The following is an 18276-nucleotide window of genomic DNA, read 5'->3' as shown; positions in this document are numbered from 1 at the left end:
TGATGCTTCACCCCGTAGATGCTTTCTTTGAGGTTACTAAAATCTCGCGAAAACAAATACCCTACGCCAAAGTTTTTTCTTGTGATATCCCGATTTGCTGTAGGCTAGTGTCATGACCTGCTAATGTTTCAATGACTGTGTTTAGAAATCCATTGGCCTCAACTTCTGCAATGCAAGTTGTTGCAATCATGCTGTCCTTGTTGCCACTGCTGGTACCTTTGACAGTTAAAGTACCACATGTCTCCTTCAGTCCAGAGTCCGTGCAGGTAAAAATTCTTAAATTCTCCAAGTAACTTGCACGCCAAACACGAAAAATGACTCATTAAAATTGCAACAATTGTCGGTGTCGTAAAACGAATAAATAATTTCACAAGTAACCTGTTTTGATATTATTTGATGCTGTGTTTTGAGTGATTATTGGCTATTTTATGAGTATGCTTGGTTTTATTTGCGGGAGCGGAGGTGGAGTGGCTAAATCTCCGCTTGTCAATCGGGGGAGCTATGCCCGCAATGATCCGTGCTCGTTGCTTGAAGTCAAGAAAGCCATTACCAAGAAAGCTTCGAGAAATGACCAAATTATATTTAGTTTTTAACCAGGGGCACAACAGTTATTTTATCTATAAACAGAGATGAACAGCTCGTATTTTGATACTTTTCCTTGTGGATGAAGCGTCTACTTAGTTTTGACTACTTGAAACCTCGGCATCGTCCCAATTTGACTGAGATGGAAAAGAGCCCCAGTTTGGTTCAATTTAGGTGACAGTGTTGCTGGTACTTCCAATTGCCTACTACGTCGTGCTATGTGAGAGGCTTCTTTCTCATGGGGTAAGAGTCGAAAAGTTCATTCCGAATGTTTTTGATTTATTTGGATTCTTTGAAAATATTCTCGTTTTATTTAGTGTATAGCAACAAGAAGGAAATGTCTCACGTGGCCTTGCTTTTACGGCGCTTTATCAATTCTGCCACCTCTTGCTGTCTTGTTTGGGTTGTACTCTGTAGACGGTAAATACCAAGCTTCCACTTAAATTTGAACAAACGCTTAGAAAACCAAGTGTAGTCAATTCTGTCGTTCCTGTGCAATTTGTATTTTTTTTGTATCTGAAGGGAGAAGTTAGAGGGTCAAAACTAAGTTGGGAAGCATAAGTAATGGCTTCAGTTGAAAAACGTTATTTTTCAAAATTCATAGCAAAAACTAGCAACATTTGAAATTACCTTTTTTGGGGCTGTGAAAACGCAAGTTGACTTAGTTCTTTTTGATATTTTCGGTGGTGGGAAAGCGCGACCATTCAATTTAATAGCTTAGAAGTTGCTTTTAAGCTTAAAAATTGCTCGACACTTAAGTATCGGTCGAATCTCGATTGAAAGGGCTTTATTGATATCACTCGACCCCATTTGACGTTTTCTGTACTATCTGATTTTGCTCGGAAGAGAAATCTATATATAACTAAAAACTCTTTGCTCTCTGTTTCAAGCGCTTTTGTTCTAATTTTTTGGCAAAGAAAAATATGGAGACCGGTTTTTCTTCGATACCGAGATTAAATTTCCGGAATTTGTCATTTCAGGCTGAACAAAAGAGCTGAAACATTAGTGGCTTGACATTAGTTCGGTGGTAGTGAAATTCGAATGCATTTGCTAAAACGGGGATAAATTGATAGTTTCGAATTGCCAGTGGCGCAAAAAACCGCGAATTTTTGAGCAGTGATTTTATTTTTTAGTTTTCCTCGTGGAATATATAAATATTTTTTGCCTAATTTTTTTTTCAAATTAGGAAGGTTTATCAAAAAATTCAAACATAGAAGGTTTGGAAATTCACTAGCTTGAGCGTTATTGTTCCGACTTTCGATACGAAAGTGACGGAATATTTGTGCTCGGGGTGGGTTTTTTTTTCTTCAGACAACTTTCGACTTTTTAACTAGCCATTTTTGACGGATTTTTTTTTATATCATTCAAAAGGTATCGTTGGCCTGAGCTTAAATTTGAAAAGATATTTCACCTGTGATCATTTTTCGTAAATTTATGAGGGTTTAAAGGTTGCCATTTTGACCAATTTGGGACAATTAACGCGCGATATAATTCGAGCTATTAACGCTTAAGCGGAGATTTAATCCGTCTTATAAATCGTTCCAAATTGGTTGAAAGAAGCTTATTTGCCATAATTGATTTGTTACAAGGAACGAAATTTATCTTTTTGTACTTTATATGGCGTGTGGGGGGATGATTTTCATAAAAAATTTCAAATTTTAGAAAAAAAAAGTTTTTCAATTTATCTATTTCATTTATTTTTTTTATGTTGTTTATGTTATTACTGCTCCATAAACGTTAAAAGGCAGTCGGAACTTTCAGGGCTTCGCCCTGATACGAGCAGTCTTGTTTATTTTTCTAACAAATTCCAAAATTGAAATACGTTCAAAAATATCATTTTTCGGTTTCCGTAATTATTGTCGCTTTCCCAATTTTCTGTTGGCTATATTTTGTTGTACTATGACTTGCTTGAAAAAAAAAACACCTGAATACAAATTTTTTTCTCATATTTTGTGATTGTAACACCAAGATTCCGCAAAATAGTTGCATGTGTGAGGGGTAATCGAAACAATGATATTTTTTGAGGTCGTTTTAAAAAATTAATTTGAAAAAATTGAATTTATCTTTGTATTAAGAGTCATGAACGTAGTGAATACTCTTATATGGGTCATTGTTATTTTTGGTTTGTTTTTTTTAGGAAAAAGGCCTAAAACTTATTCTCGCCGAAATTTGAGTTTCGCGGTATGGCGTTTGATTTCTTTTTAAGTTAACTTCATTTCGTTTTTGAAAGGGTGGAAGATTCCACTATCGAACAGAAAAGTGTGTAAAGTTCTCGAAAAACGTGATCGACTTCTAGTTTCCAGAATTTAATTTTCTGATTTCCCAGCGAAAAGCGATAAAAAATGTTACGTATTGATCTTGTTTTCTCAAACTGGGTTGATTTTATCAAAAAATTTCCAATTATAAATTGCTTAAGAAATTCAACTAGCTTTTAAGGCATTTGTTTTTTATTTGATTTTCGAAATTGAATATTTTTTAAATTTGAAATTAAGATTTTTCTGTTGGCTATGTTTGGAAAGATCTGTTGCGCGGCTTTTTACTTTATTTTTTTATTCTGTTTCTCAATTTTCCTCACTCGGTTGTTATGTGTAGTGATTCGCTCTGCAATCGTTAGCACTGCGATATTTGTCTTCATTTCACCGCTACTGGGTATAGTCGTAGCGAGGTCCATCCGCCTCACAACCGCTGCTGCATTTGCAAAATACGTCAAGTATCGTACGCGAACTAGCGTGAAAAGGTTCGCATTAATCAACTTGTGAAGCATGGTTTAGCTTGTGTAGTTTCTGTAATTTACCTCAATGAACGAAATTTATTAACATGGATACCAAAAAAACTACTTTTTTTAGCATGCGGAATTTGATCACTCACTCTGTTTAAAAGCGTATAGCTGAGTCGCACCTGTTGATGAAACAGGACGAACGATCTCTAAGGCTCATTAAAAATCTATTTTTTTTTTTGAATTTTATCTGATGTGAAGTGCTTGTCTTAAGAATAAGACACGCTTAATTTAAGAAGTTTTTTCCTTGCTAAAAGATTAATTTCATAACATCGGTTTACTATATAGCATGGAAACGCATTATATTAACCAACTATAATGAATGAAAGATAATTAGGAGGATAAAAAGTAAACATCTTTTCAGTTTAACTGGAGAGGAAATAGAAAACAAATCATCCCGATTTGCTTCAAGCAAAACTGGTAACAGTAACTCGATCAAGAAGCTAAGCGAAGGGCATGATTCAGTGACATCACAGGGCGATCAGGTATCAAACGGAGCTACCGTGCTGAACGACTTCAAGCGAGATCCGAGCACTACAAGTGCATCGCAATCACCAGGATCCTCGACCGGAAACAAAGTGTCGCTTTACGAACTGGGCATCCCGCAATCGTATATAAGACCACACTGCTCTAAAAGGAGACGACATCGCCATAGGCACTCGTATCACAGGAGATCACATGTGACTGCATTGGGCAGTAGAGTATACGACAATATTTACTCCGAAGAGCAGAATGTGGGTAGTCAAGATGAAGGAGACTTCAAAGCTATACAGTTCGTCAATGAAACCGCAACAGAGTCAAAAGATGTGGTAATTTTTAAATGGTTTTATGTAGTTTCTTTTTATTTCATCAAAATAAAAAAGCATCGAACTTCTTGGGTTTAAGAATAAGATATGCACGGTAAGCGGGATAAGCGTGAAATTAGCGTTTTTTTGGAAGATTTGAGCTTGAATTAGTGGTATCGGGTGAAATAGTTTTTTACACAAGCTTCATTCTTTCGAATTGACTCATCGAGTTCGTTTTAAGAATGTGGAACACAAGGCTGAACCCGTGTCTTCAAACCCTCCGTCGCCTAAAGAAGGGGCGGAGAAAGGGCGGGAAGAAGAGCAGAACCGTGCAGCCGAAAGTGCCCCGAAAAGGAAATTGACGAGGACGCACAAGCTGCATTTGAAAGCGCCTGCCGCGTCTACTTCGTCATCTTCATCATGTTGTCGCTACTATTACGGGCACTACTGTAGTAACGCTAGGTGGTCTCGAACATGGAGAAAAAGGCGATCTCGCAAACTGGCCTTGAAGCGACGCAGCACAGAAATGATCAAGACAAAGCTCTTCGCTTATATGCTTAGGTGGTTTTCATTTTTCTCGTCTAAACAGTGCCAGGTATGTATTTGAGACATTAATCTTTTGAACTGGGGAATAAAATTTTCTGTTTTTATTTTCTTTTTTTTTATGACAATGCTTTTGTCATTTCTAATTTTAAAAGTTCAAAAATATGAGAAATAACCATGTTTTTTATGCTAAGCTCATACAGTCACGGGACATAGTTTTTTTTACGTTTTCAAGGGTCTTTTTCACGTTTTTAAGGATCAACTTATTTGAGACTCTAATATAGGTCGAGATGATTGTTTTTTTTTCAGGAAAAGTCTAAAATGCTCTTATAACAAACATGCGTTCATACTTTATAAATGCGCCTATGAATGCCCTTAGGTATATATGCACTTTTTGAGCTCGCTTTAAGTTCATTTGCTAAAGGGTAGGCAAAATGCACGCTCCAGTTATGAAAACTGAAATGGCTTGAAGAAATGTGATCGATTTCTACTTTCCAAAGGTTTCCTTATAATCTAGTTTTCTGAAATTGGGTTATTTTTATCAAAAAACTGCGCCAATTATAAATTGCTCTCTGAGGCCATATGTTTTTTTAATTTTGAATTTGAAAGTTGAAGTTCTTTCAGAAAAACGAGTCAATTTTTTTTCTTTGAATTCATTGGCTCTTTTCCAACTGTCTGTTGGCTATGCTTGTCAATTTCTCTGCAACTCTTTAAGATATAGGATTCAAAGTTTGACATTTGCTAGATGAACTTATTTAGAAGGAGCCAGTTGGATCGAAAATTGAGAAATCTCAATTTAAAGGCGTGAAATAGCCAGTATATCATAACTAGTCTCAGAGGTGTTCTTGCCGTGGAATAATACTTGCAAACAACCCGATGAGCTTAAATTGATTGTGCCGCGGAAAAGCGACAGACAAAAGACGGTCGTCCGGCTCAAAAAAACGGTGGTTTCTGTTTTGACGATACAGATATAAAAGGTTTTAGTAGTGTATACCAGAAAGTGGGTCAAATATTAGAGACAGCATAACTGCTAAAGTGAATCTTGTACACGGATTGGATTAGTCATTTTTCCAATATATTAGCTGAAACAGTTTTTTTATTAGCTTACTTCAATAATCAGCGCGAAATTACTTGCAACTTTTTAGTCGTTTTTGATGCCTGAACAAGTTACTCCTTCAGTTATTTTGTGTCTCTTTTCAACGCATAAATAGTAAGTCAAGCTGATCAGCTTCTCAAAGAATCAATTTGAGTCTAAAAATTGCCACTGCAGGAACAACTCTGAAAATAGTTATGATATACTGGCTATTTTACGCTTTCACTACAAAACTTCTCAATTTTCGATCCCCCAAGCTCCTTCCATTTAATTTCATCTAGCATGTGTCAAAGTTTCAAAGTTTTCACTAATTTTTTGACTGGCTCCAAAAACATTAATGGGCGGCTTTCTAGGCGCGAATGAAGAATTTTATCACTTATTTAAATCGTGTGGTTTTCTGTTAATTCATCTAATAAAGGAAGGCAAGTTACGCTCTCTGATTACGAAATAGAAATAGCGCAAAAAACTTGATTTGAAGATTTCCCACTGGAATTAAAAAATGCCTATTGATTCTATTTTCTGAAATTGGGGTTGTTTTATGAAAAAAATGTCAATCATAAAAGATTCATGACATTCAAAAGCTTAATGTGGTAGTTATTTAAAGAAAAAAATTCGGTAGTTGAAAAAGGTTCATTTTTTGGTTTGTTTGAGTTCATTGGCATTTTTCTATTTATTTGGCTTGTTTGAGTTCATTGACATTTTTCCAAGTATTTTTGGCTGTGTTTTCAGGTCTCTATCGCGTGCCTGTTTGTTGCGTGTGCGTTGCTGAGTTGTTATATAATACCAAACGCGAAGACTGGACTGGAAAATGAGACTGATTTGATCAACTCAAACTCTGTGGCGTATTCCTTTGTAGAAATGATCCAGAACAATTTCAAATTACCGATGACGATCTCGGTCGCAATACATTCTGAGGTGAGGGCTGTCTCTGATTCAACTTGTTTTAAACTTTCAATTTGGTTTTAACTATATATTTGATTTCCAGCTGATTGACAAAAAACAACCAATTGGGATAGTATTTTTTTATCAAAGATGAGCCAATCATAAAATGTTTTAAAACTCAAAGAAATGAAATGTTACTTGGGTTAATACCGTCACTCTGATTATTGATTGTCGGATTGTTGAACAAGCATAAGATTTTTGCGATAATTCGATGTTTCAAACGCGTAGAATGTGGATTTGGCGGATCCGAAGATGCAACGTTCATTGACCAATTTGGACAGCGAAATCAGAGAGATCTCCATTGTGGATTCCACGCCAGATGAAGAGCTGTGCTGGATTAAACGATTCCGCCAGTTTTTGTCCGGTAAGATTTTTGTAACATCAACTGCCATTTTTTCGGCCTTATTTTTTGTATAATTTTTGTAATTGAAGAGCCCTAGTAAAAACTGAATCCAAATTAACTCGTGTTTTAGTTTTTGTACACTTGCGAGAGCAAGTTTCTTGTAATCGGGAATCAAGTTTTTTCACGTAAACAATTTTTCTTACAAGTCTAAGAAATTGAACTTGCTTTATCATTGGATCTTAACAACTTTCAGGTTCCTTCCCACTTGGCCTGGAAGTAACGCAGTTGCTTTTGCACCCTAAGGAGTTCGAGTCACGTTCTAACCTAGGTTTTTCAGCATGTGTGAATTTGAATTATTTTTCGGTAAAGATTGGATGGTCGGGCTTTCGTGTGTCTGCTCAAATTTTGTCGGCTTAGGTGCCACATAACGGATTTTTCTTGTGCTGCTACCAAGTGTTATTGCAGTTCAAGTGTTGTTCATTGTATTTTCAGTTGCTTAAAGATCAAACATTGACGTTTTTGTTTCCACTTCGTAAGTTTCTTTTCGGCTCCAATTTAAAACATTTACATTAGGAGTTAGTGAGCGTAATTTATTAGTACGACTCTACTTTTTTCATCTTAACTCGCAAATAAAAGTGCTCATTTGATAAAACTTTTGCTTTAAGCACAATCTGCAGCATTGGGAATTTCATAGCATCTGTTCTCTGCTTTATTTGCGGGGAGTGTAAGCGGCCGTGGCACAGTTGACAGGACGTGAGACTCCTTATCTATTGTTCATGGGTTCAACGCCGCATGCAGCACTAGTTTGGTTTATGTTTAGTGGCTTTTTTTTGCTGCATAGCATCGGTAGTTTTTTAGCATCTATAGCTGCCTCATGGGTGGCTGGTGTTAGCAAAGTTCAAGAGACAGCGGCACAGATGCGAGACCGTGTAAATGTAATAGCCTTGACGCTGTATATTTTTCTTTCTTTTCGTTTTTTCGCTCTAAAGCTTTAACAGAAGTGGTGGGAGCTTCATGTGCTACTTGCCCAGCGCTACGATATTCATGTTCAATTGGGATCTGTGAAATCGTTAATTTACCTCCCTCATTATGAATTAGAGACAATTGAATCAGAAAGAATGTGTTCATTTTGCAATTTAGTTTCATTTTGATTGCTAAGATCATGAAATTATATCAATCTCAGCCGTTGATTGTTTTCAAGACGCAGAATCGGAGATGCAGCGTAAGGCTGACAACTCAAGCGAGAGAAATATGAGAAAATTGGGGGATGTTTTGTCGAAACAATCTGGTAGTCGCTACGATAAACTGGTCAGTACAGATGGTGTCATAAAACCCATGAGTTTCGACACTTTTCTTACCGCTTGGCACAGTTACGATCCAAAAGGAGTGTTCAACACGCAGCCAGGATTCAGACCCATGCCTCCGCCTATACCTGTCTCTTATCATAAGTCAGGTTTTCTTGACTTCAGTAAGTATTTTAGAACAGCTGGAATCCTTGAATACTTATATGCTTTTATATTATCTATTACCGGATCTAGATTTGTTTCATGGGGGACGGGTGTTTTATTTTCGAAAAACTTTCGAAATAGAATTTTTTTGTTATTTTCAGGCAGATCAAATAGATTTTCCGAGCTCTCCAAATACACAACAAAGACACTCTTGGATCCTTGGTGTTTATTTACCAGCGACATTTATATACTAGCCAATGTATCAACCATCTACCATATAAGTAATCCTATAAAGCGCAGAGCTGTTCGGAACGGTAAATGTTATCTAAATCAGTTAATATGTAAATCAGCTACCGTGAAATAAACCGAAAATATTGATTAATGATGAGGGTACTTCCGATTTCCAATATGCTTATATGATACCGCTGAGTGGAATAAATTGCAGGAAAAAGTTATTGTTAACCGCTGCTCTTGCGTATATTATAAGTTGACCTCTGCGGTCCTCTGAACTAATTTAATTTCTAATTTCTGGTAAACTTAAATTTGTTTTATGCTAATGTTTGTTGGTGACTTATGGAGAAATTTTAATGGAGAAATTATTCTTATGGAGAAATTGTTCTTTTAAATTCTTCTTCGATGGCTTGTTTTAGTTCCCCGTGCTGACCCTGTGAGGCTGTCCTTTTTTCACTACAAAGTATCCCGACTGAACGAGTTGGACGACAACCACAACGTCCTCCACGCCATCTCCCACCTGCTCACCATCTGCGCCAAGTTCAGCCAAGACGGACTCAAGGTCACTTTCATTCCTGAAACAAGCATAGTTGGATCGAATAATTAACATTTTATTTATGAATAATTTTGTAAAAATTTTAACGGTTTTTGGCGAGATTTTTATTTCGCGGTTGAGTTTGCATACGAATTTTGTATCTGACCCTAAAAATTTTTCTTTTTAACTCATTTCTATGAGACCTTCAGTTCAAATTTTTTAGAGTTAGAAAAAATAGACGTTGAAAACTCGAGAAACTGTTTGTTTGAAATTTTGCATCGAACTTATTTTTGAATTGTACCTTCATAGAATGTTTTCCTGTTTGATTTTTTTTGTTGTTTTAAGCACGTTTTAAATTTTTTTTTCAAATTAAAAATTTTCGAAATGTTTTTTTTTTCTATTTAAAACCGTGCTAGGAATGGAATGATCTGATGTTAATAGATTCTTCCCTCGGGACTGATCCTGTTCCCCTGGTCCCAATTCCACGATTTCAACCTCGTCTTCTTCGGAGTGGCTGCTCTGACTGTACTGACCGTTCCAGTGCTCCTCTACACAGTATTCAGAAGCATGCGACTCTCGACTATCATGGTTAGTAAAATGTTTTGTTGGTATCTATTGTAAAGTGTTAAAAGTTGGTTTATACTTGTTTGGGTCGTGTAATTTTTGGCAATTTTTTTTTCAGTCCAAACTCAGTTAAAAGTTTCTTCATGCTCAGTTTTGTTGTTCCGACCATTGAAAATGGGGAGGAATTTTGTATTCGGGTGTGTTTTAGTTTTTTTTCTACGCAAAATCAGCTACCACAAATAATCATCGTACTGGGTTGAGTGATATCATATTAAAGCCCTTTTAGTCGTGATTTGAACTTATATATCATATTAAAGTGATTCGAACTAATATATCATATTAAAGCCCTTTTAGTCGTGATTTCTTAGAAATTCTTCCAGTGTTGAGAAAAATCGGTTTGAAGTTTTTGACTTTTCGTCTATTTTCGAGCAGTAAAGTGGTCGAGTAGCGTTCGTTATGTATAAAAGTTACCAATTTAGGCTCAGGATTATTCAATTTTGCTGAAAGGAAGTTAGTTTTAGAAGCCTTATTTAGCACGTTTCTGGCAAAAAGAAATTTTTCTATAATATTTGAAATTTAATATAATATTATGCAAAAAAGTTTCATATTCTTTAAATTATTTTTTTAAAGATAATGGTAGTCGAGTATGCCTCATTCACTATGTTTCTACGCGTTTGTATAATTCAATCATCTCACGGCTTACAAGAAAAGACTTGAAGAAAGTTAAGAACAAAAATATCTTCTGAGAATGTGGTCGGAACATTCTGTGCTACTGGCACAGCAACCGGCTATCCTTGTTTTGATTTATTTTGAAGTCAGATTTTAGCTAATGGGAGGCAAATTACGCTCTCCAATAGCAAAAATTGAAATGATGCGGAAACTAAAAAGTGTTCACTTTTTAGTGAAACTTTTGCTATAATCACGATCTGTAGCAGTGGAATTTCAAAACATCTGTTCTCTGCTTTATTTGTGGCTAATTTCTCTATTCATTATCTCCACGGTGCATAAGGCTGCAGATCGAATCCGAAACCTAGCCGAATTTTTACTAAATCGAGTCTTATTTCTCTTTTTTCTTATCGCACTGTACAGAGCTGCTTTTTGTCGTGTTCTCGCTAGTGTTTGCGAAGCGAAGCTTTGCCTCAGTGTGAAAAAGATGGGTTGTATTTTCAAGAGTCATGAACGTAATGAGTACTCTCATATAGCTTTCGGTGATTACGAAATAATAAATCGGAATTGGCGCGAAGAAAACGACGTGAACGACCCTGGTCTTTATAATTCTCAGCGGAAAAAAATCATATTAATCCTGTTTTCTCAATTTGGGTTAATTTTTATCGAATAAGTGTCAACCAATAATTATTCTTGAAATTCAAAGAGCTTCAAGAACATGTTTTTTTAAATTTGAAATTCCTTGTCTTTGTTGTCGTGTTCCAATTTTTTCCATCCAATTGTCAGTTGGCTGTGTTCAAAAAAGTGGTAATCACATAAGATTCTGTGAAATTATGAATTGTCAAAGAATTAATATGAAATATTTTTTGATGAATATTTTTTCGGAAGTTATAATATTTTTTTAAAAAATAATCATTTTTTATTTTAATGAGTCGCTGACTCTACGTTCTTTTAATGAAAAGTTTTATTATTAAAAAAGAGGGTGAAGTACTGAAAAAATGTTGAAAATCTTTTTTAAAACATTTTTCTTTTCATCGCTTTAGGTGACCGTGAATACTGGTCAACTGCTTTTGACAGTGGCTCTATGTGTGTCAGCTGATGTCATTTTCGCCCCTCTCTGTCTGATGGTCATGGCCTGTCTCTTCACTATACAGTCCTCGTTGTCGGCAGTGGCAGCCGCCTACCCACTCACCACCTCTTCAAATGTGCCCATGCGAACAGAGCTACTGCGACGTAAGTTATGATAAAGCTAAGTTTATGTGCAACCGTGGCCGAGTGGCGAAAGGCAAGCGTCTACTTCCGTCTTGATTAGAGGGGTCCCAGTGTCATCCGCGTCCTTCAGTTGAAACCGGCTACTGCGAAATGGATGAGATCCCCCTCCCCCACGGTTCATTCTGCATTGATCCACGGTTGATCCGGGTCAAATTTTAAAAAGTTAAGTTGATTTTAAAAAACCCGACATTGATTGCTATTTTTCGGGGAAAAAGTCAGCAAGTCGCCATATCAAATCGGGATTTCTATATTCCAAAAAATCAAAGATAAACTCATCAATATTTATCGGATAAATGTTCGTACATATTATTTTTGTTCTTATTGTATGTTATATTTTTACACAAGCCATGCGGTGTGTTCTATTACGGTTCGTTTTTCTAGCCCAAGTCGCAAATAAAACGGCTCATTTATCTGATTAACTTTTGCTGCATTAGCGTTTTATCTTTGTATCAGGTACATTGATTGCTAGTGTTTTTAGAGTGTCAAACGAACATGGCGCAGATACTAGGACGTGCGAACTTTAATCTCGAGGCACATGGCAGTTTTTTATTACTTTTACCGTATCTTTCCTGATTTGACTTTTGAACATTTTAGAGCTACTTTTGCCGTTTTCTAGCTTTTGTTTGCTAAGTGCAGCTTCTCCCTGTGTCATGCTTTAAATACTGTTTTTTTATGAGCGCACGATGCAATTTCAAAATGTTTGTCTTTTTCACAAGTGAGCTAGGGCAGTACTACATTATGGATTAACATTTTGCTATTTGGTGGCACTTTTGCTGCATAGCATTGGCACATTTTTATCATCTGTTTTATCTGCTGTTTTGATGGCTAGGATTTGCCTGCTGTTAGGTGACCATGGACCAGATAAGGAACTGAGAACCATAAACTCCAGGTCGGCGGTTCGATTCCGGTATATAGCAAAAGTTTTGTTTTTCAAGGCTTTTAAACTTTTTTTTTCAGTTTTATCGCCCGTGTTTGCAAAATGCAGCTTCGCTTCTCTGTAAATGACTCAATTTTAAGGTTTTTTTAGATCTGTAAGTTAAGTTCCTGTTTGATTAAAAGGGTTAATATGAAAATGTATGGGATTGGATTTTTTTTTGAGACGCTTTGGAAAATTTTTTCACTTTTTTCAAAAATTTAGTTTTTCTCGAAAATTACTCGACCGATTTTTGAAAAAGTGTTGACAATGGAAAGTCTGTCGACTCTCTGTGTGCCTGCATAATCCACAGTTATCTTTTTTTCTTACCTTCCATCACTTTTTACAGCCTTCGAAAGAGTGTGGGGGGGGGGGGGGGGGTGGATTTTTGACCCAAATTTTTGGATTTTTTTTTACCTTTTCTCAAAAACTATTGTCCCAAATCTGAGATTTTGGGTTAAACGGATAGAACAGGTTCTGGGAAACCCCCTGCATAAGCGGCTACACCCAATTTAAAAAAAAGTAATGGCCCCCAGAAAAGTCAAATTTTCGTGTTTTTGACCGTTTTTTGAAACTTTTTGACTTCTCTCAAAAACTACCTTCCCAAATCTGAGAGTTTAGTTTCAATCGAAAAGACGAGGTATGAGAAGCTCCCCTGCGTAAACGGTTGCGCCCAAATTTTTTTACACAAAAAATAATGACACTCGGTAAAGTCGATTTTTTTTAAACTTGATTTTCTCGAAGGTTATTCTGCCAAATCGAACTGAAAAAAATTCACTACTAGTTGTTTTATTAGAGAACCATTTGAGGTTTTGGGTGAAGTCCAGTTTTTTAAATTTTTGCTTTTCCTTTACGCATCAGTTCAAGAAAAATTCAAAAATTATCAAACGGGTATTTCCAGCTTTAGCTGGCCTCTATTGCAGCTTCGCTTCTCTGTAAATGACTCGATTTTAATGTTTATGGTTAGAGTAGTAGGTTTGATGTAAGTGTAGCTTCGTTTTTTTGTAAATTACTCAATTTGAGTGGTTTTGTTCAGATTAGTTAGTTTGATGTAAGTGTGAGCTCATTGGAAAATTTTTTTGTGCCTTAATGCGCTCCTGATAAACAGTTCAGGCGTGCAAATAATCCATGCAATTCGTTGCATTTAGAATTGCAGTTATAGTTGCAGATAGGCAATTGAAATATTTTCTGCTCTCTAAATGAGTAGAGTTCCTGAAATAAAGGTAATGGTCTCCAAGTTTTCATTTCTCTTTTTATCCATAGGTAAACACAAAAGCGAAAGCTAGGTAATTAAGACGACAAGATTTTTCACTGAGGTGATGCAGAGCTGCGCATCATTTGCGATACAAAAGAAGCGTAGCATTGTCAGCTAGCGATTAGAAAATGAGACGGTAATCAGTAAGTTGATAAAAAGTAGAATTTTTGAAAAAAGTATATTTTCAGAAAATCAATCGAGAATTACAACCACCAGCATTAAATAGGCTTTTGCTATCATTTACCAGCGGTTTTTAAGACGAAACTACTGAATTTCAAAAATTGCAAAAAATAACCCTTGCGATAAGCAAGGGTGTTGCAGCCGGATACTTGACTTTACCCCGTACACAACTTTGTTCGCAAGATTTTGCAGATGTTTCATCTTGCGTTTTATTAAATTCAAAGTCAACCAACCAACCAGTGCATCTGAGTATAGGTAGCAAACATGCTTCAGACTGCAAGGGGTTGAGTTAAGAATCGGCTGTATCACGGGCTCTTTTTGATGGTTCGGATTTTTTCTTAATTCCTGAATGCCATTTCTGAAGGCTCATTGGTCAGTTGGTAATTGAGTTACAAGATTTTTGGCAACTTTTTTTTTCTTTTTTGTCCGCTGAATTTTAATCTATACAATGACTGTGCTCGTGATTAGCTAACGTTATCAATTCAGAACATAGACTTATTCTTGTTAACAAATTGTCCAACAAAATCACTGAATCACTTTCTCAAATCTGCACTGTCGTCAACCAGCAGACAAGTTTCGAGAGTTTTTGCATTTTATTTACCCATTCAATTCGATATTTGTTTTTTATGTTGCTTTCAAGTTTCCGGTTCTTATAATTTTTTTTTGTTTACTCGGTCTAAAAGTTTTACGGTTTTTACTTAATCGGTTTAGTGGCATCATACTGCATCGTTGGATAAGGGAAACAAATTTCTTATGCGTATGAGATTTTTGATAGGGTAATTTAATATTTTTGAACTTTTTCTATTTTTATGACGTTTTTTTGGCTCAACAGGTGTCTGCTCAAAAATTGTCGCCTTCAATACCGCTTTGCTTGTATGCAAGTCTAACTTCCAATTTTTCTGATGTAGTTTTGTTAGAAAGTGAATTTTATTCAAAGGGATAATATGAAAGTTTTGGTAGATCAAGTTGTTCTCGGCATTTTTACGCTAGCGTCAGCTAAGTATTATTACGAACCTTTTTTCTAACCTAACTCGCAGCTCGCAAATAAAAATGTGCATTAAAAGTGTTCACTTATTTGGAAGTTTCGCTTTAGCATTGGAAATTGCATAGCATCTGTTCTCTGGTTCATTTATGGTTAGTATTTACTCTTCTTTCTTGTATCTACTAATAAGCTTCCGTGGCTGAGTGGTTAGTGTGGGTGACTCTTTATCTCAAGGTCGCAGTTTTGAATCTTAGACGTGTATGGTTTAGCTAATAGTTCGCGGTCAACTTTGTTGGAAATTTAAAATCGCCCCAAAAGTCTTTCTTAGGTCATTGTTCTCTTTCTTGAGGTAGCGTAAAAAGGCTAAAGAGAGGAATCTGACACTTTTAAAGTTGAGAAATTTCGTGTGTTTTAGAAACAGGCAGCTTCTACTGTAAGCTATTTGTCATTGCATTCATCACGTCAGCTGCCCAGATGATCTGTGTTGTGTTCATCTACTTCTCTGCTTATGGAATTTTGTCAAAGTTAGTGCAAAATAAGAAGCAATTTACTATATAGTTTTCAGAACTACGGGATCCATTTATCCAGTAGGTAACGCATTTTCGAGGCTTTCTAGTTTTAGACTTTAGACTGCCTTAAATTTTTTGTTCCTACCACTACGAACTACGGTGTAGGGTGCTTTTTTCTGCCCAATTTTAGGAACCTCAAATAAAGCCCTTAGTTGGTCAAAGTGGTATCGTATTAAAGGGGTGTCACTGTTAAGAAAAATGGTCTCAATTTTTTAGTTTATCAGATTAATGATTTTTCAGACTACAAATTATAGACGGAACATGCTATCTAATCTTTCTGTCATTTATTTTTTTTATGTTAAGCTGTTTTAAGTGGCTCTTATGGCTCATTAAGCACCTCAAATTATACACCAATAAGAAATTAACAAAACATAAACTTAAGAAAAATCAACTTTTTTTCGATTTCGTTTTTTATAGGTTTAGTTACGAAAGGTCCCGTGGTCAAAAGAGTCCGCGCTACTTGCATAGCAGCCGGCTATTCTTGGTAGTCTTTGTTTGTGCTTAAGACCTTCTTCGATTTAACGTTTGTGTTTTAACCCTGGAAGAAGATGAAAAAAGTACAGGTACATTGCTTGTTTCAGACAAATATTCTTATGTGTGACCATTTCTGTCGCAGTGTTCTGGGTGGTGTTTGCCTTTGTAGTACCTGCAGTTGCGTCCCACTTGACCTCGTACAGTGTCAAATTGGCATCCAGAAAAGTGTCAACTTGCCAGGAAGACTCAATGGTCGCTTCGGGATCTTCCGTAAGTATCGTACAGGAAATCATTTTAGGAAGTAATCAGAAACTTTTTCTAATGAAGGGCCGAGCTCCGATGCGAGAAATAACATTTTTGTCGGTCTTTTTACTGTCAGATTGGTTTTGTTTCCAATTTGTGATTTGAGGTTTTCACCAATTGGGCTTAAGACTTTTTCTAATCGCTGCTTGTATAGCTAATGTCAAATTTTTGACAAAATCAGAAGCATTGATCAATGGAAAGGGTGTCTTAGGTAAAATAATCACGTTTACATTTATTTGCCCAAAACTCAGGGGGCTGATCTAAGATTTTCTTGAGGGGGGGGGGGCTGATTTTTTAAAAAAAACTTTTAGTCGACTTTTTTTAGGTCGTCTGAATTATTGATTTTCTGAGCTATCGTAAATCGCTATGAAGAACAAATTTCGACCAAACTTTCTGCGCTGCAGGTAAGCTCTAGAAAAACTGGCCGAAAAAGCTTTTTTGGAAAATTTTTACCAAAAAAATTGAATTTTTTTCGGCGGGAGCTCAACCCCACCCCCTCCCCCTCCAAGAGTAAAATACATATTGGCGCCTTTTGAAAAACGCTAGAATCAGCTAGAAAAATGGATAACTCAAAAAAATCAAAGGGGGATTTTGGGTCGGCATAGGGTCGAATCCTGTAGGGAGGGGCATCTGCCGCCCCCTTCTAAATTCTTTACTGCCGGAACTAATATCGCCAACTTTTTGCCATAATTTGTGGTTGATTTTTGCTTTGTGATCTTTCAGGATCAATCGTGGTATTGGTTCCCCTATTCATCCTCGTGGCACGAAGTCGCCATGAGTGGTCCCGTGGCTGCCTCCTCCTCGTCCTCTTCCTCCCGCCGACATCGCCGCGTTGGCCGTCACCACCCTACGTCATCTGGCCCCATGTGTGCCCAGTCATTTTTGAATTCTAGCAACTCCTTCGTCTTAGGAGCCCCCGATTCCTCCTCACATGGCCAGCATGATTTGTCTAACAATGCCTACCATATGCAGATGACAACCAAAAGGTGCAGTTCCTCAAAACTTAGATCCAACTTTGACTAGGTACAATTAACATATTTCCATGTTTTTAATCCTAGCGAAATTTTTTGATGGTTGCATTTACACAAACAAAATTTTGAGCAAGCTATTTGACTGAAGTCTTAAAGGATAATTTCCTGTAATTTTCTTTGTGAATTTTTAGACCTCTATTGATTAAAGGAAATTTTAAATGAACTGAAGACGGTTTATCGACGAGGGAAAGGACCAATTAGCGAGCTGTTCAGCTCTTCAGAGAGAACCGCTGATGTGCCCTGGTTAAGTTTTGTTTTCTGTACGTGGTAATTTTGCCTCACCCTTAAGCAACCAGCACATATGATATGGGGCCTCGAACCTCCGACCTTTCAATTTTTAAGCGGATACTAAGGCCCTTCACCATCGCTACTATAAGTTAATGTGAAAAAATGCGAAAAGTGTACTCAATGTGTTCGTCCGCTATTTGATACCCTTGCATATCAGAATTATGTCAACTGACAAATGTATATTAAATAATCTCTATGAAAACAATTTGTTATGATTATTGTTTGCAGATTCAACTTCCTGAGTGGTCATGGCAGTCTGACGAGGCGACAGAAAATGAGGTTGCAGAGGTCATACATCCGCAACCAGCAGTTCCTGGCCATGGCAGTCGCAGGCAACGGGGGCCATACAAGCTCACGACACACACACGCTGCAGCCTCCAAGTCACCGGGGCACCATCAACATCCGGCAGTGAATCGATCGGCGTCCGGCGGAACCAGCCAGAAGGCAAGTAGAGTCCCATCTTTTAGGCTATTATATTGCACATTTACATTTTAAGCTAA

General features: G+C 36.7%; 1 protein-coding gene across 1 annotated transcript in view; it reads left to right on the top strand.

Moving 5' to 3' along the window:
* The window catches only part of LOC134851282 (uncharacterized), a 534247-nt gene that overhangs the window by 514701 nt on the left and 1270 nt on the right, over positions 1-18276 (top strand). Inside the window, exons 10-25 of the mRNA XM_063867298.1 lie at positions 146-266; positions 757-825; positions 900-1002; positions 3175-3319; positions 3723-4167; positions 4385-4738; positions 6509-6694; positions 6950-7085; positions 8266-8532; positions 9163-9305; positions 9720-9866; positions 11552-11741; positions 15526-15634; positions 16261-16423; positions 17180-17442; positions 18004-18220. Coding sequence (XP_063723368.1) covers positions 146-266; positions 757-825; positions 900-1002; positions 3175-3319; positions 3723-4167; positions 4385-4738; positions 6509-6694; positions 6950-7085; positions 8266-8532; positions 9163-9305; positions 9720-9866; positions 11552-11741; positions 15526-15634; positions 16261-16423; positions 17180-17442; positions 18004-18220 — 3058 coding nt within the window. The remainder of the gene's footprint in view (positions 1-145; positions 267-756; positions 826-899; positions 1003-3174; positions 3320-3722; positions 4168-4384; positions 4739-6508; positions 6695-6949; positions 7086-8265; positions 8533-9162; positions 9306-9719; positions 9867-11551; positions 11742-15525; positions 15635-16260; positions 16424-17179; positions 17443-18003; positions 18221-18276) is intronic.

Source organism: Symsagittifera roscoffensis, chromosome 1 (assembly GCF_963678635.1).
Source record: "Symsagittifera roscoffensis chromosome 1, txSymRosc1.1, whole genome shotgun sequence".
Lineage (NCBI taxonomy): Eukaryota > Metazoa > Xenacoelomorpha > Acoela > Convolutidae > Symsagittifera > Symsagittifera roscoffensis.
The sequence above is the reverse complement of the archived record's forward strand: the minus strand, read 5'-3'. Positions and strand labels throughout refer to the sequence as shown.